The sequence below is a fragment of the Dermacentor silvarum genome, chromosome 2, assembly GCF_013339745.2.
Source record: "Dermacentor silvarum isolate Dsil-2018 chromosome 2, BIME_Dsil_1.4, whole genome shotgun sequence".
Lineage (NCBI taxonomy): Eukaryota > Metazoa > Arthropoda > Arachnida > Ixodida > Ixodidae > Dermacentor > Dermacentor silvarum.
Window position 1 is genome coordinate 222,355,323 of NC_051155.1, and position 24,448 is coordinate 222,379,770.

Below are 24,448 nucleotides of genomic sequence, written 5' to 3' on the forward strand. Positions count from 1 at the left end.
AAATCAGTGCTTTATATTGTGTTAAGCTATTAAAACTGTTTCTTCAGTAACATTTTTCATAAAAGGATTTATGTTATTCATTTAACAGTATTATTTGTGTACCGTCACATACAGCCATGCAAGCTGCCCCGACTGTGTCAAAGACGTTGAGATGGTCAAGGTGCCTTTACGCAGCTTTTACCCCGTCTTATACGGTACATCTTGTACGTATATGCCGTACATGCTGCGGTAAATAAGCTCAAACTCAAACAGTGGGTTGTTGTTTCATTCGAACAAAGAGATAATCTCGAGCGTGGCGTCATCCCAAGCACGAGACGAGCAAGACGAACGTTGCCGGAGAAATATACTGGATAAGAAGAAAGAAAAGATAAGAAATAAAGGGAGCGGAGGGGGCGCAGTAGGCGGAAGGACCCGATTAGACCTCTAGCTCTTGTTTAATCGAAGTACGAGATTACGGTGCTATCATCGCTGCTTGTCATCCAGCGCTTGAGTATTCTTGAAGGCTTATGTTGCCTAATGGGCTCCCCCGCTAATGACTGGTCGGGGATTTCACGAGATGCGCTCGTAAGAGAAACTTTTCAATTCCGTACATCGTAGAGCCGCATTTCATGAAAAATATGTTATAGGTCAGCTGTAACGAAATCTAACTTGTACTCAATTTGTTCAGAACGGCTAGTATGTGTCATCAAAGTAAGTGATCTAAAACCGAAATGTTAGCAACCACACATATTTCTAATTACCATAGTTTCAGAATGTCCAGCAGCAGACGACAGGCACCCCTAGCAGTATGCCGCACAGACACAAAAACTTGGAGGATGCTTAAGCTTCGCCTTTAGTAGTGGAACGCGATAGCATTCAAAGTTACCTGACTGCTTCTCACGCTTCCCGGCAACTGACTGCAGATTATGTAACCGTAACTGGCGAACGCTATGCTTGAAGGCAAGCTTGCTGGTTGAAACGCGGCCTCTAGCGTGGACCGATCCCGGAGGTATGGCACAGCCGCACCAAAAAAATTACATCACTTTCAGGTTTCTGTTATTGTTTCGCACTTTTAATAGTTCAGTCTGAGAAGATTTAACATAGAAGGCATGCGGCTGTAGTTGTTTGGTTTCATGGCATTTGTTTGTGGGCTGTCATTCTCAAAATTCCGAGGAATAACTTTGTCAATAATGTAAGACAAGGTTTGAGCAACTTTAGTGATAGAACGGTGTGGCAATCAATATAACCCGCATATACCGCATTTCATATAACAAGGCGTGGCATAAAGATATACCTAAATGTATACGAAAATTTTCGCTCACAGAAAACTCCGCCGACGCCGACACCGGATTTTCTGTGACACGGGGCCCTTAATGCTATAGCTTTGAAAAACGAATATGACGTGAATCCCAGAATCTCACGACCACGGGGTGTGGTGGGAGCTGCCCATTCGTATTTTGGGGCTTTAAGGTATGCAAGAGACGCATTGGAAGTGCAGCAGTACAGAGCATACAATATCTATGTGAAGCAGAGACAAGGCAAATCGGTTCGGGACAAGCCGAGTCTGAATTCTGCGTCACCTCCGGTGAGCTATAATGGCGGCGCTGTTAGAGCAATAGTATTGCAATACTAGGTGTTACGGGCTTACTTTTCTAGTCGTTTTGACGTCCGCTGCTGCTGTCGGTGGCCTTGCGCTGGAATCACAGAGTGCTTTGCCAGAATTTCATGAAGAAAAAAGAAAATCGCACTGCCCCAGCGACCATTTGAACTCCGTACTCACAGGTTGCCAATCGACCACTCCGCCGATGTTAAAGCAAATATTACTACCCTTGCACAGAACTGTGCCTGGCTACTTGAGCGCGCGGTGAAATGACTGGCTGACACAGCGCTTTGCAGCTTATCTATAGACCAGCGCCCAAGTGAAAGAATATAAGCGAAGCCAGTGGCAAGATGCAAAGGGCAAGATGGGACAGAGGAGGAAGAAAGAGTCATGTCTCTCCACTTTCTCCACTAGCGTTACTGTATATGCTACCTTTGGTAGCATATACAGACCTTTGGTAGCATGTACAGTAACTCTATTTTCCACCACCGTGGAACACCACCTGCACAAACGAAGACTGCCCGGGCTAGAGGCATCACTGACTAAAGTGCTCTTTTTGAAGAGAGATTGCTCGAGCTCATACGAGTATGTGAATGTTTACTCGAAACGATACCACGCCAAACAGTGCAAGACTTACTGCGCATAATATTGCTCCAGCTATCGCGTCACTGCTTATAATTATGGGCGCAACATCATGTTTAGCTTTTTTTTACCAGTTTGGGTATGGTAAAAAAAATATTTTTTACGCGTTTCTGGTGGACACGTTCGCATGCACTTCGCACACAAACTTTTGTACGGAGTCTTCTCTTACACTATCACTACATACATTTTTTCACGCTAGCAAAGTTTCGCTGAGGTTGACCTTTAAATCCCATCCGTGCGTTATAGATAGGAATACATTAGCTCGGCACATACAGTGCACGTGGTGCTCTGTTTAACGGAACCAGATTAAACCGACTGTAAACGCGACGTCAATGGCAGAAGGTTCACCGAAGCGCCAATGAATAATGGGCACGACACAATGAGGCCTCAGTTTTGCGCTCGTACCGGCTGTGAACGGTAGCTAGAGAGCAGAGTTTGAAAAAAAATTTTTTTTGTTTGAAGCTTTAACGAGTGTATGCTAGCCGTTATAATTCTGCAACCCTGGGACCCCGAGGCATGTTCGAACTTCACAGTCCTGTCATGCCCATCCATCTTCCCTTGTTTGCTGCACACTTCTGACAGCTGCAACACCGATGACGTCAGGGAATGGAGCAGAATTTCAGACCAGGCAGTCGACTGCGCTCTTACAGATGTCTTCTACAACATATGGTAAATTATGGCGTTTAACTTCCTGAAGCAGCACCTAGACTATGGGAGACGCCTTAGTGCAGTGCTGCGGAATAATTTAGACCCACTGGGGTTCTTTAACATTCTCCGAAAACATGGTACACTTTTTTTTTTTTTTTGCTGCCTTTTTACCTCCATCAGAATGCGGCCTCCGGGGCCGCGGGAATCGAACTGCAGACCTTGTGCTCAGCAGCACGACGCCTTAGCCACAACGGCCGGTTTTCCCACAACCTGTTTCTGGGGGGATGGAAATGGGTCATAACCGAGCGACGAGCACTTTTCGATTTGACTCAGAGTTTCGCTCTTCTCGTGGACATCGTTTTGTCTTGGGCACCGTTACGTAAGTCGCGAGTTTCGCTGAACAGCGCCGCTACACCCCCACCTTCCTGCCCCCTCACCCTCTTTTGCCCCCCGCCTCCACATGCCTCTAAGCATTTCGGCAACCAGCTCCAGTTGGCCGGTGAGCGGTGCCAAAAACTACCCTCTCTGCTCTAATCTGGTTGAGACAAAAATATAGAAAAGCAAACACCAAGAGCAATATAAAACGCCCAAGAAAGAGAACACTAAGCAAAATATTGCTGAAAGAAGAGCTTTCTGAGTTGGACAGTGCAGCAACCGCAGACCGGGTCGTCGTGAAAGCAGCTCATACACGAGGCCTGTGCGAAAAGTAGCTTAGCCTTTGTGGACAAACTGTGAAGGTTTCTAATTTTTTTAAAGCTTTATCTCGCTTGATGCAAAACCCTAAAGCCTCTCCACTTACGACATGCGCATTACTCGAACGGCGCCTGCCATAATTCAAGTCTGGGTCAACCAGGCGTCGGCTTAACCGTTCGGTCGACACGGATACCGATCTGCGTTACACGATCCCAGTGGTGGGAACGGCGAAAACAAAAAATCCTCTGTTTCGCGGTTTCCCACCTCGTTAGGCTGACCATTAGGGTCAGTGTGAAGGGATGGCTGCGCATCAAGCGTCATTCGCTTGCGCAGGTCACATGAAAAAAGGTACGAAAAAAAAAACACATTTGCATGAAGTCGGTACGTGATAGAGGCGCAGATTGTGAGGGCATCATTTGTAGGCGTTAAACCTTGAATGATCACCCACCTCTTTCGCTGCTGAGAGCGATGAGCGCCGTTTCACGCGCACAGGGCATGCGTGCTATATGCTTTTCAGAAATGCATTGTTTACGACGGCACGCAACGTATTTCTCGTTCGGCGCGGAGTCTCGCATCAAACAAAACAAAGAACTTGAACGGCACGCGCGCTTCTTCGTTTTTTCCAGCTGCTAGCCAACGCAGAAGCCAGAGCTGAAGAGCGATGGAAAGAGAGCTTCGTAGCTTCCACAAACCTCGACAACGAACTCATTCTCCGCACCGTGAACCGAAAGATCTCGCTGCGTTCACTTTCCCAGTGCAGCTTAAGCCGTCCGTTTACCTCTCCCCAGGTCACCATCTTTCGCGCCCACATGCTGCACTTACTAACCCTCTGATGCCCTTCGAGCGTCCTCCAGCGGGACAACTGCCTCCCCGCGAGCAATTTCCTCCCCGAGCGAGTAATATCCCCGGTTCCACCACAGGAACGAAGGGAAATAAGGGAGAGCACCCAGCCTGATGCGCTTGCGGTTGCCATGACAACGAGGGCTCGCTTCGCCCTGCGCGCCCCCTCTGCATACGTCACAGGCGACGTAGAGGGTTCGCATGTTCGCGGACGCGCGCGGCCCCCCCTGGTGACGTAACGCTATTGATCGCCCGCGGCTGACGTCACCGGCTCTGCGCAGACAGACACAGACTGCACGTGCGCGTCTGCTTTTGGCAGACCCACCAACGCAAACGTGCTGGCCGGCACGTTGAGAGCGACGAGCAGACAGCGACGCGAAACGACGCCGGTGACCCACATTTGGCGGCCGTTTGCGGGGCGCGGCTTGCTTCGTGGCGACCCACGCCACTCACACCACGAGCACGCGTATATATAAAGACAGGGCCCGCGCAACACTTAGTCCGCGCCCTGGGTTAGTGGGGCTGGGTTTGATGCGCAATAGAAGCACGGTGTTCCCGAAGTAAGGTTTCCGGAAAAAACACTTAAAACCGAATGGTAGAAACTGTGCTCGCGGGCGCGTATCTTTTGCTTCGCGAGAGAAAACACGTTTGACCTTTCCCGCTCTCTTACTTTCTCATGGCCTACTTGATATGCGTGCTACAACGGGGAACACAAACACCTTGAAGGGGCTTTAACCATTTTAACTGCTATCGCAGGGCCCACCTGCAACGTCATGCGCTGGGCACTGCAAACGCTAAGCTATATGTAACTTCAAATCAACTTGAAGAGCTACGAGGTTCAGGATAAATACATAGAGCTCCAAATCACTAAAGCTTTTTTTCGCAGGCTGCGGAAGAGACGATGATACATTAACCCTCCCATCGTCAACAACTACCGTTATTTACATTGAGGCACAGTTCTATGGTAGAAAGAGAGATTTTTGTTTATCCAGCTGATTGCATCATTCGTTCTGCCAATCGTCACACTGGCAGCCGAGCCATGCCGAAAATCACTTGCGGCGCCGCTTCGCCTAACAAGCGCCGGTATATTATGGAAGAAAGGCATGTTCATTTAAATACGTCTGCACAGCTGTCAGTAAAATTTTATTTGTTTAGAGAAATGCCATCGAACTTGAGCGATGAGGTGATACAAGAATATTCTCCTATCTCGCTCCCCCCCCCCCCCCCCCCCCCCCCCCGCGTTTTTTTTTTTAATTTGCATTTGGGCAACCGACTGTATTATTTCAGCGAGACTGGCATGCGGGATATACTATAGTTTCAGCATAGTTCAGCGGCATCGATGCACTGCAGATGTAGAAATAAAGAAGCGAACACGGAGCACAGTGACCGACGAAAACGTTCTGCATTGTTCTGGCGTGTTCTGTACATCTGCGCGTTAAATTTAGTTTCTTCCTTTGCGATGGTACAATTAGGAAAAGAAACCACCACGTGAAAAACGAAGATGGTCATCGAAGACCTAACGACTGCTCATTGAAATGGGAAAAGAGCTTGCTCGACTCTGCCGAGTGTTTGTCGGGACGTCCTGTGGCGTACGGGCGTTGCGCCTATCGATTTTCGCGTGGGTATGACGAAACCGCGTTCACTGTTGCGTCGGGTCTTGCTCTGCACTCTTGACGAGTCGATCAACCGAGTCAAGCTCAAGGAGCGTGTACGCTAGACGCAATTACGTCGTAAATGAAGTGTTTTCGATAGGTTCCCGGGCATCGCCAGAGTGGCTGGGGCTCCTGTTTACCACTTGGCTACCATGCACTTACCACGGCAAGCTAGCGAGTGTAGCAGCAAAGCGAGACCCACTTCCTATTATTAAGGATGATCCTCTTGTTTTGGAACACAGATAATCATTTGCCGGTATTAGTGACAGCCAATAAAACGATGACCGTGGTCGTGCGAGGTGTTGTGATGTGCCGCAGAGGGGCAAGAACTGCACTAAAGATCAATTACTTGCATCGCGGCCTTCACGAAGGTCCTCCGCATCACAAGGGTACACCACGTAGAAGCAACTTCGCCTCATTGATAATATCGACATTTCGTCTTTATACAGCCACGTAATCATGTTACCACGTTTTGCTGTAACCTCTTGAGCAATACATTGCCGCGACCGCGAGGTTGAACTCGGTCGTAAATAATCTTGGCCATGTCTGGACAATATATATGCGCGACTTGAGCGAGTAGTAGTATCAGGGATATGCTTGAAGAGACGAACACACCCCATCTCATGTTTCTTTATATAGTTCTGACATTATCCTTCAGAATCACCACGCCGACATAACGTCAATGCCCACCCGCAGCAGCCGCGTTTTCACGAAGAAAATACGTATGTTGGGAGAGAGGGAACAAAACAATGGTCCTCCCGTGATATACTATGATGTATTGCTAACTTAATTGTTACTGGTGGAATACAAGTGGATGTTCTGTTTAATTTTCATCGGCCGGGCACTACCGTCTCCGACACTAGTGGCTGCGCTGGGTAGTATATGTCGCTCAAGGGATTATATAATTATTTAGAACAGTGTCATCGTTTTACCGTTACCTCCACAGCTGGATGCCATCTGCGTGGATGACATCTGCTAACGACAACTGTAGAGCGGCGATAAGCTAAAATGTTCTAATAAAAGAAAAGGACCAAACGATAAATTTTATTATTTTTGAGTGGGTTAAAGAGGAGGCTATAATCAATCTCGGAAATGATGAGCTCTACAGTGGAAATATTTTGATTAATTATCGCTACCCTGGATTGTTTTTCTCAGCACATCTGCGATTTCATTTATTTATTTATTATTTATTTACGCTGAGTCACTATCAGAATGCGCCAGCCACAGCGGTTGTCCAAACCCGTGACCTCCCGCGCTCAGCAGCAGATCGCCATAGTGGGTGAGCCTAGGGTTCGTGGAACAGAACGTCGGTGTTGACCATGTGCCATCCACGATGGTTACATTTCGTCTCTATTTCAAACTGACTCCTTCCCACCATTTGCCATTGGCCTTGGCCTCAGCGGCGACCTCAGCCTTCGTTATATATCCCTAGCACCGGTCAGTCTGCACGGACCGCATCATATTTTAATACTCAGTCCGATATCCCCTCTCCGCGACAGTCCCCCTAAAGGACGAAGTGTGTTGCGTAAGAGCCACATTAATCCAATCCGGCGCGTTTCGTTCACTCAGTACACTTAAGCTGGCAGTCGCACTGTTCTCTAAAAAGCAGGAATGTAAAAGAAAGCAGTGAATAGAAAGGGGGTGGGGGAGAGGGGGGGGGGAGTGTTGCGTTGGCGTCACAGTATATAGAAAAACTTGGCGCACTCGTCGACGCCGGCAGCGGCGGCTTAGCTGTCATTTATAAACGCGGTGCCGCCCTTCAATTGACCTTGAGAGGGCCCAGGGCTCGGGGGGTCGATCCGAAGATTCTGCCAAGACGCCCCTTGAGCGCGCGTGAGGCGCACAATGAGCATCAATGTGACCTAATTGCAGAGGGAACTCGAAGACTCAAAGCTCAGGCTTACGAACCCCGGCACGGGCGCACATTCTTGAGGCGGCGGGCTCGTTAAACGCAAAACAAAAGCCATGCTGCACGCATATGGCGTTCGGGTGCTGAACCGAGCGAGGTAGTGAGGAACAATTATGTTGCGATCTGCAATTAACCGCTGCACACAAAAGGGGGCTGCGCACCGGTTAGCGCATGATGGTGGTATACGATACGGCCCCTGTCGCTATCATCATCAGCCTATTATTGTTCCTTATGTCCACTGCAGGACGAAGGCCTCTCACTGCGATCTCCAATTACTGCTGTCTTGCGCTAGCTGATTCCCAACTTGCGCCTACACATTTCCTAATTTCATCACCTCACCTAATTTTCTGCCGTTTACGCCTGCGCTTCCTTTCCCTTGGCATCCATTCTGTAACTCTTATGGTCAACCGGTTATCTATCCTGAGCATTACATGACCTGCCCAGCTCAATTTATTTCTGTTACTGTCAACTAGAATATCGGCTATCCCCGTTTGCTCCCTGATCCACACCACTCTCTTCCTGTCTCCTCTACATACATCACAATGTATAGGGATGAGCTACCAGGAAATTTTAGGAATAGCGTACCAAAAGTTGGCGTACGCTATCCAACTTACTTACGTACACAAGAGCTCAAGTTGAGCATGGGTTGTGCGGACGGGCAGTGTCGCTGATGCTCTTTCTTGGGTACGCTGTTCGCCGCTTGCATCTGCGTTTTTTATCTCCCTGAATATGTACTGACGGTGAGTAGTCGTCGTAAATAGGACGTGTCTTCTCTGAGTTCCTTCTATTTATTTCTTCTCTCTCTCTCTCTTCAAATATATATATTGAATTAAAAGGTAATGTTAAGAGCATAAGCAAGCAGCCACTTCCTTGTCAAGCGCACTCGTCGATATTGTACTCGATGGTAAATATTTCCGGAAAGACGTAAGAACTGCTCATCGCTGAAATGGTGTAAAGTGAACAGGTGGTATCTTTTTTCAGAATACTTCGGCAACCGCATTTGCTCGTAGTTTAACCTCGGGTATTCCAGCGTGAATATCCTAAACAAAAACCATTCTGTAATGTAACATAAGCTATAACATTTAATTAATCGGGGTCCTCGTCTCATCTGAGATAGCCGAAGATACGCTCCGGAATTAGAAGTTCTGTTTTCATCACGCGTCCTATACTCGCGTCAACCAGCGGTGTCATTGCTTAGGAGAAAGTTTACGTTTCTCCTAGGTTGGCCTTCCAGTGTTAACTGTCGTTCTTCAAAACCTGTCAACCCCCTTATCTTGTAAATAAGAATGGCGACGATCCAAATCTTTCTTATGTTATTTCTTCTTATGTTAAGCTCCTGTTGTAAACCATTTCCACAATCTTTAATGCAATGGTTGCGTACGCAGAGCGGTATCAAAGAATATGTGCAAAGGTTTGCGTGTTAACGTAGTTTGTTTGGACGAAGCAGGTTATGTTTGTAGTTTGAAATACGATATGGCGTTGTGCTCTCTGTATAAAAGGCGTGGTTTCTGCAATAAAAATTCAGTTGTAAGTCAGCGCTCGTCCAGTGTTTTCTTTGTCCCTGTCTTCTCTGCGCTGCATTCCCCAAATAACTATGATCCAACTTGCCCAAATCGAAGTCCTGCTTGACGAATCTTTTGGCAAGGCGGAAAATATTCGCATATTACAAAGCTGGTATACGACGCAAAGAGAATAAATTCACAGCACTTTGAAAGAAATATAAAACCAACTCCTGCTTTTAAAACATTTAAAATGTTGAGAGTTTGTTGTACGGATATATTTTTAAGCGATGTTCTTTACGAATATTCTGAAGGTGTGTCCTTGCAGAAAATGAATAGTTGTAGGGTCAGTTCTTAGTGACACCGTCGTTGCCTTGCCTGACACCTGTCGTCACCGGTCGGTTTGCAGCGGCCTGGCGAGCTGAAGACATGGGACGCTGATTGAGCACGCACTCAACGAGAGCCGGTTTGACGGAGTAGAGAACACATTTCTTTTTTTTTTTTTTTGCGACACAATCAAGCATGCATCAATGCTAGCCTCGCTGTTCCCTGGGGCGTTAGAATACATTCCGCCGTTTCGGTGTTGTCTTTAGCGTTCGGAAAATTCTACATCACAGGCTGTCGAGTTTTTCTTTTTTTTATTTTGTTACCAGTGGTAAGTATCGACAGTTACCAGCGAAAATAGACGCATTATGATAACTCTTGGGAAAGGCGCTTTTGAGAATCTCTCTTTAATTAGCGCTGGTGCCTGAAAAAGAGCATTGTCCCCGAAACCTGCTTTTATTGTTCATTTTTTAAAGAAAGTTTGAAAATGTTCCAGAAACTTTAAGTCTAGCATTCCAAATTGTTTTTTTTTTTCCTTCTTTCTTCGACCAAGGGCAGAGTTGGGGGGGGGGGGGGGATGTTAGCGTTAACGTGTCCTGACATTGACTAATGATTTATTATTCTATCTCCTGGAATGCAAGCGCTGTAGAGGTTATACGATCGGCTCATGAGGCCTTCGGGCGGTTTGGTAAACGTTGTTTGTCTGTCGGAGCAGTTACGGCGCAGGTTGCTTTTATTTTCTTGTGATTTTTGTTTCGTGTAAGAAATCTCACCTCCAAACCTTTATTTTCTTCATTTTACTTTTCTTTCTTTTTATTTATTTTTTTGTATCAGGCTTGGCGTTCGTTAATGATTAGCACATATACCGAAATACAAGCGGGTTTCCGAGAATTTCTATACATCCGTTATATGTTATCGTCCATGTCCGAGTGTTTCCATCAAAAGGTTTTCTGTTTCTTGTTCTATTCCTTGCTCTAACTTGGGAAAATTGAAATCAAATCCTTCGAAAAACTGCCTTCTTTCTCCTCCCCTGATAAAAATGGTGAAATTTGAGTCACGTAATCACTGTATATCTCCCGGCAGACAACGGATATAAACAGAGATTTCTTTTTTCGCCCACACACATACGTCATTTTTAGTTTGTACCGTATTATTTAACCCTCGTCGTTTAGGGTAAAGTAGTGTGTACAGTGCAAGAACGTTCCTAATAGAAAAAAATCAGAGGAATATTACGCAGTACACAAACCAATTTCCCGCCACAACACGATAAAGGCACAAACCTAAAAAGGGGATGAAGAAAATAACAGTATGGCATATAAATTAAGCTTTACAAATTTCTTAAATTTAGGAGCTCTGAGATACGTGAAATCCAGCTCTGCACATAAATTATGGCGCCAGGGGGACGCAAAGTGAGACGACAATTGTCTCTAGGTATCCTAACTAAAATCGATTAATGACCTTTTTGGTGACTGCAGTAAGGGGTAATTTTTTTTATTGGAATTTTAGAGGCAGTCGTATTCCTACACAATTTCATTTGGCAGAATTTTTCTAGCATGCCCATGTTCCGGGATATTCCGCCTGCAAATTTTCATCTCCGTTCGTATACGGCCATTACGCACGCAATACCGTTATGTTCGGCGCAAAGCACGTACATTCCCTGTGTGACGCAGCTGTTGTGTCACACCCTGGCCGCATAGCTTATGTTTTAATTTTAATTTCAATTTTAATAAATCTGGAAAGCCTAATTTTGATCAGCTCGTATATAGCCCACTCTCATTTAATTATATTAAATGCATATTGCTGGGTAATCAATGACGAGTTCAAGACACAGATGATCCTTTCAGGAATTCTACAACTCATCTTCAATACAACATGCAAGACGCGTTGCGCAAGTTATCATTTCAACGCACCGCAGTTTACCGAAGAAGGACCATTGAAAGTATTAATGCAGGTGCCGGTTCCATTACGTAATATTGCCTCAGCTTGGTGCTGCATGCTTAGTTGTCACACAGCGTTTCCAAGTTATAAAAATTCCAAGCTTTAGAATGAAATTCGCAAGGTAAATAAAAGCGACGGGTCACTACATACATAAATCTCACATAAATCCAACCTGGCTTTCTGTATGTGGTTACAATCTTTGATACAATTACAGTAGCGACACTCAAACTCTCAAACGTCGCAATTTCATTCATTTGTGTCGAATAAAGACGATTTCGCGAGGGTGCTGAACATACTACGACTGCGCGTCCCCTGCACTGACCTTGAGCTATCGAACAGGCCGGTATACCTGTCTTAATTACAGGTATGCTTGATATGTATGCCTGAGGAGTAACGCCAAAGCCTGCGAAAGCACAAAACATTACCGAGCACACTACGCGTCCCTAAAGTCGCTGAAGCAAGAACCGAAATTTAGCTTATGAATCGAGTTGGTAATAATGCGAATAATAATAATTACAGAAAAAACGAATAAAAGAACGAATAAATAAAGGTGACAGCTCAAGCACCCTGTTGCATCCTGCGCACTGGCCCGGCGTGACGCTGTCATTCGCTTCAGGTTATGTGTAGATATATAGCCACGATCGAAGAGAAACATGAGTAGCGCAACTTACAACCAGCACCAGCGTTCCGAGGAACTCGTTGATGAGTTGCCGCACGAGCAGGTTCTCGATCTTCATGTTGGAGCGTGTCGTCGAGGTCTCACGACCTAACTGTCGAGACGATCCGAACCGCGCGGCCTCCCAAGTGCTTCACCCGGCGATGGGCTTCCCTGCAGTGACTACAGCGTCAAAGCCGATCCTCACCGTCGAGCATCAGCTCTGACGAGCATCGCTGCTGTGCGGCTGCCGTCCGCCTTCCTCGCCGATACAACCGACGATATTTTCTTTCTTTTCTTCTTTCCCTTTTCGGAGCGGTGGCGAAGGCACAGGCTCGAGACCTCACGCGAGACCCTAGCTCGAGGCCAACGTGATGATGCTAGCAGCTTTTCCCGGCTTCTCCGATGGGGCTGCAGCATTTTTATACGCACCTGCTTGCAGAGCGAAACGGTTGGAGGCGCTTTCGGTTTTGTTTTCCTATAGACTCTCACTCACCGCAGCAGATGGCGCCACCATTCTAGGAAGCCTCAATGAAAGGCAAGTGAGTAGCGTTTATATTTTTGACCATGCTTTCGACGGATTCTTCTAGAGGGGGCCACCATCGGTAAAAGCGTGGAGGCCTGATTCATGTCACGTGAAGTCACGTAAGCAATGACGTAGTTTTAGGTCGAGGCGGGTGTTTTGAAGAGAAAGTGTGCAGCTCCGCTTGATCCACCGCGACTGAGTGGCCGTAAGGCGCTCAAAGCCACGAAGGCAGAAGAGTTGGTCGCCACGTTCAGTGCCGGCAATTCAAACTTTCGTATATTTATGCTGCAGTGTCATGCCCGCTTTCAAATAAATCAGCAGCAGTGAAAGGCCAATCTGACTACCGATATATTAAGCGAGGTTATGTTATGCAGTACACATTTCTGGCCTACTACAACGAATTGCATACAGTTCGTAATCTTCCACGTACACCAGGCTTGAGTTATCATGTTTATATATGTAATGTTCCCCAGCTAGCATGCATTAAGTTTAAAAAAAAAAGAAACAAAGAAAGAAAAGAGAAGAAAACAGCAGGAGGAAAAATTCGTCGACCCTTCAACTCCGTGAAGATGGTTAACCAGCGAAGCTGAAACGTACGTGCGGCCCCTGTGTTTATCCCTAGGTTAATCCCAAGGGTTCAATAAAGTATTCTCAATTATGAGGTTACACACACGTTCGGCTGCGACGGAGAGAACGACGTTACTGACGGTATGCCCGCAGTCCGCCGTTGTCGCTTGCGTTCGATGTCTCGAGTTTGCTCGGCGGCGTGGTTAGCAGCATTCGCCCGCCATTGCCGCTTGCGATTCTTCGAAATTAAATTGCTTCTAAATTAAATGTATCCGTTGCGTACGACAATGAATGTCTCATGGCCCCTTAAGCAATGGCTCATACCCCCGTAAAAGCGAGCTCCCCATTACGACGACAGAAGAGAAGTGAAATTATACGCTGGAATGATGAGCGGCAACGCAGCTAGCTGTGGAAGAAGACGACGACGACGAACGCGGGAGCAGTGGCACGAGCGCGTCGTGCCGAGCGCGAGCACGAGCCAGCTGCGGAAGACGACGACGCTCGAGCCAGTGCTGATGATGATAGTTTTCTGTGGACAGGCGATTTCGCCTAGCCATATAAAGCTTCGCTTTAAAAAGCGAAGCCTTCTATGCGGATGAAACGAACTCTTTGTTAGCACAGCCTGAAGTAGCGTCCACTATTTTAAATGCGAAGCATTTCTTGGCGAACATTTGCTGCTTTGACAGTATCTATCTATCTATCTATCTATCTATCTATCTATCTATCTATCTATCTATCTATCTATCTATCTATCTATCTATCTATCTATCTATCTATCTATCTATCTATCTATCTATCTATCTATCTATCTATCTATCTATCTATCTATCTATCTATCTATCTATCTATCTATCTATCTATCTATCTAGCCGCCTACGACATTGTGCTCTCATGGTCGTTTCGTTAACTTGGTATGTACCAAAATTGGCATACTATGATAACAGTATATGACGAACATAAATGATATGTCATAACATGAATGTTAGGACATGCGTGTCATGTAGGTCATGAAACAGCTGCCTACATCTTGGTGCTCTCATGGTCGTTTCGTTAACTTGGTAGGTACCAAATTTGACATATTATGACAGGAGTGTATGACTAACATAAGTGATAGGTCATGACATAAATGTCAAGAGATGCGTGTCATGTAGGACATGCCAATGACCCAGCGAAAAATATGAACACTCAAAAACCACTGAACTGGGTTCGGACATGGGTACTAAGTGAAAGAAACACTAAAGGATTCTGGTAGAAGCCATAGTCATGAGCATGACTCGGCAAAATGACAATGACTCAGCGAAAAAAGAGTACCACTCAAAAACCACTGAAATGGGTTCTGACGCAGGTACTAAGTCAAGGAAACAATGAAGCATGACGGTAGAAATCATAGTCATGAGCATGACTCAGCAAAAACGTCAATGACTCAGCGAAAAAAGATTAACACTCAAAAACCACTGAAATTGGCTCGGGTGTGGGTACTAAGTGAAGAAAACACTAAAGGATGGTGGTAGGGCATAGTCATGAGCATGACTCAGCAAAAATGACAATTACTCACCTAAAAAAGATTAACAGTCAAAAACCACTGTAAAGGGTTTCGGAGATGGTACTAAGTGAAGGAAAAGTCATTGTCACGAGCATGACTAAGGCTTTCGCCTTAAGGTCTCTTAGGTGTAGCTAAAGGGACTCCTGAGGACTCATGACATGAATGTCATGACATGCGTGTCATGTAGGTCATGAAAGAGCCGCCTATGTCTTGGTGCTCTCATGGTTGTTTCGTTAACTTGGTAGGTTCCTCGCACACTGCTTAGCATAACATCGATTCCCACAGGGCGTGGGATCTGCCGGCTTTTTCGTATTGCTGCTGATTAAATAGTTTGACTTACTTATTATAAATAGTTAACTAACTTAATTTACTAACTTGATTAACTTTTTAAAATTATTCTACTTATTTGGCAGTAATACGTATAGAACACATTCGAAAACATCAATTTCAATTGTTTATGACGCGCTATGTTTTACGAGGTTCTCTTTTTTCGCGTCCAGAAGAAAGCGCGCGAAATATATAAAAAGCCGACCGATGCATCACACCTGTGCGCCGCCGCAGTGCTGCTGTCTATACCAGCAGTGCTAAAATGAAAATTTATCTCAAACATTCTTTCTCGAAATTTCTCGAGAACAGCTGCAGGCGGTGAATCCAAGTCTGAGAAACGATGTGACTTGAAGACGCAGGTGGTAGCGACGGATAGGAAATACTGACTTTTAAGCCAGTCGGTTCGACATAGCGCAACCCTTCTAGTGCTAAACAAACGCAGATGGCAGCAAGAGAGACAAACTAAGTGCTATGTCTGCGTTGCTGTCGTTTGCGTCTTAATAGAGCTAAAAAGCTTACACGGGTAGGCAATATTATATCTCTTGTGACTTCTAACACAACGAAAAGGTTTAAAATATGCGTACCGAGTCTCGATAGCATGATGAAATCTGCAGGAGTTTAGTGCCTACCAAAGACTCGCCGCATGCAGAGAAACCGCCTTGAAACCCGTGTTATTTGCCGCGGCACAAAGTACATGGCTTTCATTCACGACGTGTTGTAATCTATACTTACATGTAACTTTGGCTGCTTCAGTGAGAGCACGGCCGAAGCAATGCGCAAGTGCCTCGACTCCCAAAAGCTCTCTCATGCACAGCAATGTGCGCACTGTGCTACAAAACTGATTTCTACAAGGTGAACCTCTGCTGCAAGCACGCCCTGATTGCGGTCTGTCCTGTCCTGTCCTGTCCTTTCACCCTAACGTGGGTCACATGGGTATGTGCCACTGGCCATGTGCCCGTTCTTCAATCTCAAATCAAATCCTTTAGAATTGATCCGGTGATGGGCGGAATCGAACCCGCCTCATTTATATTCAGACAATCTTGCTCGAATAAGTACTCTCAAAAACGCCACGCGTGGACTTCGCGGCGGCGCCACCAGATGACGCGACGTGTCCCAAGGAAAGCGCGAGAGTTGGCTGCATACAAGCCTCATACACAACGCGTTCCGGCGTTCGCAATACGATGTGTCGCTAAATTGCGTCAATATCGCATTAACGTGGACATTAATCGTGAGACGTGTTCTGCAGGAACTTTTTTCTCCGTGATGGGTCAAAGGTACGTCTCACTCCCAATTTTACCTTGCTAACGTGTTGGTTGTGCCGCTAGCGAAAGCTTTAAAGTAACCGGTTTGAGCTTGCGTGTAATGTTTGCGATGTCATTTTAGAGGTTCAGACCGCATTCGCTGTCTCTGACAGCAGCATGGATCCCAAAACTAAGCTTACGCGCTTCCGTGCTGTGCTCTCCCTATAGGATGCACGGAAAGGGACAGGTCACATACTAAACCTTAAAACAACACTGGTTGCTTCCCTTGGGTTACCGAAAAAGAAATTATGCTATTGATTCCTTAATTTTAATCTCAAGATGAATAACGCTTCCAAAGTGAGTTAGCGCAATGGGCTAAATTTATGCACGCGCTCGCGCTGCTATTGATTGTCGTCTTCTTTCGTCGATTTATTTCTGTAGAGCACTTACCATGCGCTGAAAGATGCACTGAAGAGTCAAGTTAGCGCATATCCAAATATGAATATGCTGAAACACAACGTCGCAATAAAACCACAAAGCGCAGGCTTATCGTTCTTTTTATTTTCATTTAAAATGTTCTGTATTTTATTTTGCTTTTTTTGTGGCGAGTTCGTTTTAATCCTCTCAAAACGTACTGCCTTGTAACTTTTACTCTTTCTCTTTCTTTTTTTAACGTGCAACGACGGGAATTTTAGAGAGAACTTTTACATCATCAAACTAAACTACTCTGTTCATTCCAAGCAAGGTACAATTTAATCGTACCTTGTTTATTCTTTATTGCTGTACGTTTTCTGTTGTCCGTAACAAGGAAAATGCACAGCTGTGAAATACGAAAGAATACGAAACAGGAGCGCACTAACAGACTACAACGATGTTTATTTCAGGATGCCATGGCGACAATACAATAACAATAGTCACTTGTCGAAATTCATGATGAAGCGTCTCACGTGATGCTACAGAAAGGCACGTAACGAGAACAGCCACAATAATACAGAGCGCGCGAATACAGGTAAGAATAGGTGCGTGCTTCATCGCGTTTCTTCTTTTTTGACAACGCAGTATTCGATAAATGTAAGCTGCTGCGGAGATTAAATTTTGGCATTTACGCAGATTACAGACGTGCAAACTGGCAATCAAAAGCAAAGCAGTGCAATCGTGCACGGTGTGTCTATTCTTAGAGCATAGCTCTTTGTCTATACTTACATAACCTCAGCCCAGTGTTTAAATGGATGTAGCTCTTGCGGGTGTGTACACAAAGCACGTAAGGTACAAATTTGTCACACGGGAGTAACTTATTAAATAACAAAACAGTGCCAAAGGAAACAAAAGAAAAAAGAAAACGTGCATGGGCACGGAGTCGCTTCACACAAGTGCAGTTGCATAAAAGTAAAGAAATACCAGTGAACAATTAGAAAAAAATACTTCAAGATTAAAAAATGATGGCAGGTGCATCAGTGCGCCTTTCAAATTTCTTTTCTTTGATCCCGAATATACTGCATATTTATTCGGTAAACTGCAAAAAAAAAAAAGAGAGTGTGATTGCGTCGTGCAGTTTTCTTCATCGTGTAAATTGATCTTCTTGAAAGAAAAAGAAATGCCTATCAGTAACTCACTGAAAGCACTTGATAAACTTTTCATATAATCTGTAAAAAAAAAAAAGATACAGCTCTAGCTTTCCAAATTAAAGAAAAAAAGAAGAAAGGCCATCTTGAGACAGAAAAAACAATATCTACACATACAATTCAGTGAAAAAATGGAGGGAAATACTCATTGGTAAAATGAACAATGTGAGGGATGATATGTATATGAAAATGCGAGCAACGCGTACGTTTTATTTTCTTGATTTATTTTTTCGATCTTCATTGTGTAAGAGACGATAAAGCTACTAAAGATCGCAGTAGCGAGACAAACCACAAAGTGAGAAAACAAAAACGAAACAGGAATCTTTGGCAAGCTGAGTGTTGGGAAACGCACATGCACCGGCAAACTAATTATTCGGTGGCAAAGTATCCGCTTATGTTACCCTTTGCGTGCTCACAGTCAAAAATGATCAGATTTTCAAAGCTCTTCCATCACCCCGGCCGTTTGGGTGAAACACTTAGCACTCCTGATAATTACATCAAGTTTACTTATTTTGTCCTTGAGAGACGAAAGTATAAAGCTTTATTACAAGCCCTCGTTACCGCAATATCTTTGTTTCTTCCCAGAAAAAAAAATGAAACAAAGGTAACGAAGGAACACAAAAGCCACTTCACGATCAAATATGAAGGAAAGAGGTCCATAACGTGGATGCCTCTCACTATAGTGACAAAATATCCGCGCAATCTGTCTTTGTCTCGATTGATATGACTTCGGGAGTGCGTAGCTACAAAATGGGCGATGAAAGTTGCGTGCAGCACATTTGGGCGCACGAAACCACACCACGATAGGCGTTGTGGCGCAGCGAGAGAGGGTGAACTCGCGTTTTCAAAGCGCACAAACGACACGGGAGCTCCAAAAATACAGTTGTCACAAGATGAGTCCAGATGTGCAGCAGTGATTCGTTGTTTTTCATGGCCGGGTGGTTGCCGGGCAGCAGCGTTCCAGGCTTGAACCATACGTTTGTGATGAGATGTACACGGCTTCTTGGGGACCACCTGGCCTTGCATCGGACGCATCGTGGCCACGCTGTGGCACTGTAGTTGTGTGCAATATTTGTGTGTGTGTGTGGCGATGATTGTCCCGGTAACCGCATATATAATTTTTTTTAATTTTTTTCCCGTTTCGTCTTTCTTGCTCCGCGTTCAGTTCTTGATTTCGCACTGCTTGATGCCCCTCATTTGGATGACGTTTTCAACTGGGGAGGAGACGGAAAAGATGAACAGAAAACACGACAATGAGTTAATGATTGCACAGATGTATCGACGAGCCTTGTTATTGAGCCACATGCATACACTTGAGAACTATATATATATATATATATATATATATATATATATATATATATATATACCCGGAAACTAGGCGCAAAGAGAAATACGTTGCCAGTTGAGTGGCAGTTAAGTTGTTGTCCGCTAAGTTCCGCTCCCCAGCGGACATTCACCACCTGCTGTGGCTCTGTCCAGGAGAGAGAACTATGCTCATGGAGAATAGGTTAAATAAGCGACTACTTGAATTCCTACGTGACGAGGGCCTTCAAATTTTCATTAAGCAACTTACCTGGCGCAGGACAAAATGTTCAGAAAAGAAAGGTTACAGTGTTTTATGCCTCCACTGGTACATCTGTGCTACACAAGGCTCCGCGTTTCTTTTTTTTTTCCTTAGATGCTCTGTTTCTTTTAGTGTGCGCATTACAACACGTTGTTCATGTAACAAGAAATGAAAGAAAGAGATGTAAATAAAAGAAAGAAGGAAAGAAAGAAAGAAAGAAAGAAAGAAAGAAAGAAAGAAAGAAAGAAAGAAAGAAAGAAAGAAAGAAAGAAAGAAAGAAAGAAAGAAAGAAAGAAAGAAAGAAAGAAAGAAAATGTGTCTCCACGCGTTGAAGGCCTCCTGCGTCTCCGTCATGCGACGGCTTAGTTTTGGCGCACACACATGGCGAACACCACTTCGAAGTATCCCGGTTTCATAAGATCGCTAACTCTTCAGCTCCGCTTAGCTTTTTTTCTGAAGAGCTGATTCGGGAATACAATTTCGTAATGAGATGCTTTGCGGTCAGTCTTTGTTGTGTGTGGTGAGAAAGGAAAACAACATCAGAACAAATTTACGTCATTATGTTGGAAAAGGAGGCAACATCGCCTGAAGTTGATTCCTTCTCCGCACCCGCCCCCTCCTCTCCTCGCTCCTTCCCTCCTTCTTAATCTTATCAAAATTGCAAATCGGACAAATTGGTAACGATCCATCTTCAACAACACCACTTCTAACAGGGACAAGCAACAGAACAAAGGACACGTGCTGTCCTGTGTCCTTAATTATCCTTGACGATGAGCAACGCGAGAACAAGGTGAGAGCAGGAGCCAACGTTTCGACAAGTTTTGACGACTTACCGAAACGTTGGCTCCTGCTCTCACTTTGTTATCGTGTTGCTCATCGTCTTGAATTTCCATCTCCCGCATTCCCCGTGTTTTCCCTGGACTTAACCATCCTAGTAATTTGTGTTCTTGGTTAGCACCTGCCCTAATGAATAAGACGCCATCAAGCAAGAAATTCAAGGTTACTCGAAAATGTTGGTATCACTTTCTCTTTATTTGATCGAAGTGTGCTATGAAGTCGCGACGAAATGTAATTTGCAGCGCGGAACGTCGATAATGATTATTATTCTTCCGTTATCATAATCTGAGATTTTACATTGTCGAAACAGTTTCTGAAATGCAACGCAAAATGAATTTGAGAATGATGAATTGAATTTAAAACATGATGTTATATTTAATGCAACTGTACTCAAATTGCCTCAAATTAAATTAGACAGAACGATAACTTTCGAGACACTTCACAAAATAAAAAGAAATACAAAAAGAAAAATAATATAATAGCTTTTCTAAACAGACCTCAATGAAGGTTATAGAACCGCCACAGGAAACCAATAGAATATCAACAAGGGTATTTATAACGGCAAAATGGGCCCATATTTGTAAGGGAGCGACCCATGTGAAAAAAAGCAGCCTTTCGGGCTGCCAGTTGTCTCTGTAATAAAGAATCAGTTACTTCGAGCAATCTCGTCGCATGAAACTGTGTACTTTGGTCAGAAATACGTTTCTTTTTTTTAACTTTTTCGTAAACTTTTCACAAGACAATTTATGTGCATCGATACAATCTAAAAATTTTATGCGAAATGGGCGAACATGCTCGCCAGATGCGTTGACGTGCTTTGCATGCGAGCGTGGTAGGTCATCATGCTATGAACGAACACATGCGAGTGCACATGCAAATGAATTAGTCTGCGTGCATTCAAAACATGCCATCATCCCCAAAGGCTTCGCTGTCATTTCAAGTACTACAGGGAAGAATATTAAGTGAACTTTCTTAATTTTGCAGTGTTGCGAGATTCTCGTAGAAAATGTTCTTAGCTGAGCGCAAACTATAAGCTTCTCCTACAGAATTCACATTCTTGGATTACGGAAATGTGTTACAAATCTGATGTCTGGCTTTCCTGCAGAAATCTCTTCGCTGTTGTAATGTTATGGAGAGGTGTTAATACATTTTCCCGCTACTCGGCCTCTTTCAGTAGTTTGTTGTTGTTACGGTGGAATGGCGACAACAGATAATAAGTGTCGCTATAGGGATTTATGCGTTGCCCAGAACACCATAAAAAATACATAACTTCAAAGATTTTGCCGACAAAATGATGATCGATCGAATAACTGTGTTTCTCTTGGGCGCAACATTATTGATGAGGCATATCGATGACTTAGCAGCCGATAATCGCTGTAGACAGTCGGATCTACGAAGCCATCACCGAAGCTGTGAAGTGAGGTACGCAGCGCTATGTAGGGTGAATGATAGCGTGGACCGTCAAGCTGGGGTAAGAGAGAAAAGAGAAATCCAGCGCTACTACGGAGGGGAATGAATGAATGCATAATATTTAACAAGGGCCTATGCGGGGTTGCAAGAAGATGGGAAGGGGTGCCTAGAACTGAGTCAGACAGAAGGGAAGCATGCGAACGTGCCTTTGCATCTAGCATCTGCGTTTGGGATCTGTTTTGTTCCTGTGAGTTTGTTTGTATGTATATGTATGTATGTATAGTGGTAGAGCGCCCGCCTCGGCTGCGGGAGGCTATGGGTTCGATTCCCACCGCCGCCGGGCACCCACTGGTTCAAATGGGTACAGGCGTGCCCCGGCCTGGCGTTTGGCTTTCTTCTGGGGTGATGCGCTTGGGAAAGGAGCCTGCGCCCTGAATTCCCGTCGAAACCAAGGTGAGCACGGAAAACAAGTGACATGTGTGTCTGTCATGAAAGCGATGTCTGGGCCGCTCCCATGGCGGTCATTTCCCATGTGGCGCCCCAAGCACCTATTGAGGTGGGGGCGCCTTCGGGTTGAGGTCAAACACCCCTTTCCAGGCGTTGAGGTCCCATAATGGCCGAGCACCAGGCCGGGAGCGCGCCTGTACCTATTTTACCGGTAGGTACCCGGCGGCAGCATTTGCCTCCCACAGCCGCGGCGGATGCTCGTCTACACGGCCGTCTGTGGTTGGACAAGAGGCGCCCAGAGACAAGAGTTGAAATCTCTATTGGGCCCTCTTTCGAGATGTGGACCCCCACGACAGCCGAGTACCAGGCCAGGGGACATCTCTACCCATTAGAAAAACCGGTAGGTTCCCGGCGGCACCGGGATTTGAACTCGGTACCTCCCGCATACGAGGTGGATGCTCTACCGCTAGGCCATCGCTGCGGTATTTAGTATGTATGTATGTATGTATGTATGTATGTATGTATGTATGTATGTATGTGTGTGTGTGTGTGTGTGTGTGTGTGTGTGTGTGTGTGTGTGTGTGTGTGTGTGTGTGTGTGTGTGTGTGTGTGTGCGTGCGTGTGCGTGTGCGTGTGCGTGTGTGTGTGTGTGTGTGTGTGTGTGTGCGTGTGTGTGTGTGTGTGTGTGTGTGTGTGTGTGTGTGTGTGTGTCGTCCACCGCGTACAGACAGGTGTCCATTCACTCCGAGCGCCTGCCAGAATATGAACAAAAGGAGAAGCAGCAAAGGGGTGAACTGAGCTAGTTGGCACATTGCAAAACGCATAAAAACCAGCGGAAACACATGAGAGGCCAGATGAAGAAGACTAGCTGGTCTCTCGTGTGTTTCCGTGGTATTTTATCAGTTTTATAAGGAGAAGTGCGCTGATGGAAACCCACAATAGCAGGATGCGAAGGCCTCGTGAGATAATGACAAATAATAGATGTCTGGTTCCAGGACTTCCGTAATCAAACTTCCGCACCCAAGTTCTACAGGCGCGCAGGAGAGCAGAGACGCCTAGGCGCGTGAAGGCGCGTTAACGCACGGTCGTGTGGCTAACGCGTGAGGCTTCGAAGGAGACACTAAAGGACAACGCGAACTGAAGCTCGACAGATTGATCCCTGTATAAAATGGAAGTCTAACTTTCGGACTTGCACCCAAATCGTGGGGTCGATGAAATCACTCGGACGTGAGATTTCGCGGCACCTTCCACGTATTTCAGTCCCTTTCTTCCTTTCTGCAAAGAAACAGTCTCACTGGATGGAAAAAAAATTAGAGATGGCGATGATGGCATGCTAAAGTGGAGATGCTGGCCCGGATTAAGCACTATCTTGCTGCTCCACATATTGGATGGAAGGTGAAATGACACGGCCGTGAAGATGTATACATGCAATGAATCTGTTCTTTATTGATAAGAAATAGTAAATTGGTGCGATCAGACGTTGCAAGAATGAATTTGAAGCTTCACGAGGAGCTGGTGTGGTGATTTCGAGATGTGTTGTTTTGAAGCGTACCAAGTTTCTGCCCTAGGTAGACAATCATCGACATGGCAATGCAGCATCGCAGCCTGTTGACTTAGTTAAACCTAATATTTACTTGTAGTGTACGTTTAAGTGCATTGGAGCAGCAATGAATATCTGAGCCGATGAGCTGGCGCTGGTATTGATGAAATGAAGGTATGGGAAAGGTAGTATTCAAAGGCAAAAAGCAGTGGAGAAAAAAAAAGATGAACATAACAGAATAAAAGAGAAGAAGAGGCACTCCTACAAACACGTGCTCTCCGACAAAGCCACTTCCGCATGTTTCCCTTCTGTCCAACAAAGCGAGCAGTGTGCAACGTCGTGCGGGCTGAGTCATGCTTGAGCGTGCTACGACTTCGCACTTACTTTCACATTCGAACCCCGTCTTGTCCGTAAGCATCTGAAAAGTATAGTAACAATCGCT

General features: G+C 45.3%; 2 protein-coding genes across 12 annotated transcripts in view; both read right to left on the reverse strand.

Annotated features, from left to right (window-relative positions):
- The window catches only part of LOC119442709 (aquaporin-9-like), a 59,611-nt gene extending 46,835 nt beyond the window's left edge, over positions 1-12,776 (reverse strand). For 2 of the 5 annotated variants that reach the window (XM_037707678.2, XM_037707679.2), the window contains exon 1: positions 12,396-12,776. In XM_037707678.2, the coding sequence (XP_037563606.1) occupies positions 12,396-12,461 (66 nt within the window). In that variant the 5' untranslated portion in view covers positions 12,462-12,776. The remainder of the gene's footprint in view (positions 1-12,395) is intronic. The other 3 variants (XM_049662331.1, XM_037707681.2, XM_037707680.2) reach the window with 2 other exon arrangements.
- Positions 12,777-17,439: 4,663 nt separating this feature from the next.
- LOC119442710 (aquaporin-7-like) overlaps positions 17,440-24,448 on the reverse strand; it is a 104,031-nt gene continuing 97,022 nt past the window's right edge. For 2 of the 7 annotated variants that reach the window (XM_037707685.2, XM_037707683.2), the window contains 2 exons: positions 24,391-24,424; positions 17,440-19,419 (listed from right to left, as the gene is read on the reverse strand). In XM_037707685.2, the coding sequence (XP_037563613.1) occupies positions 24,393-24,424 (32 nt within the window). In that variant the 3' untranslated portion in view covers positions 17,440-19,419; positions 24,391-24,392. Of the gene's footprint in view, positions 19,420-20,783; positions 20,923-24,390; positions 24,425-24,448 lie in introns of those variants that run through there. The other 5 variants (XM_037707686.2, XM_037707684.2, XM_037707687.2 and 2 more) reach the window with 3 other exon arrangements.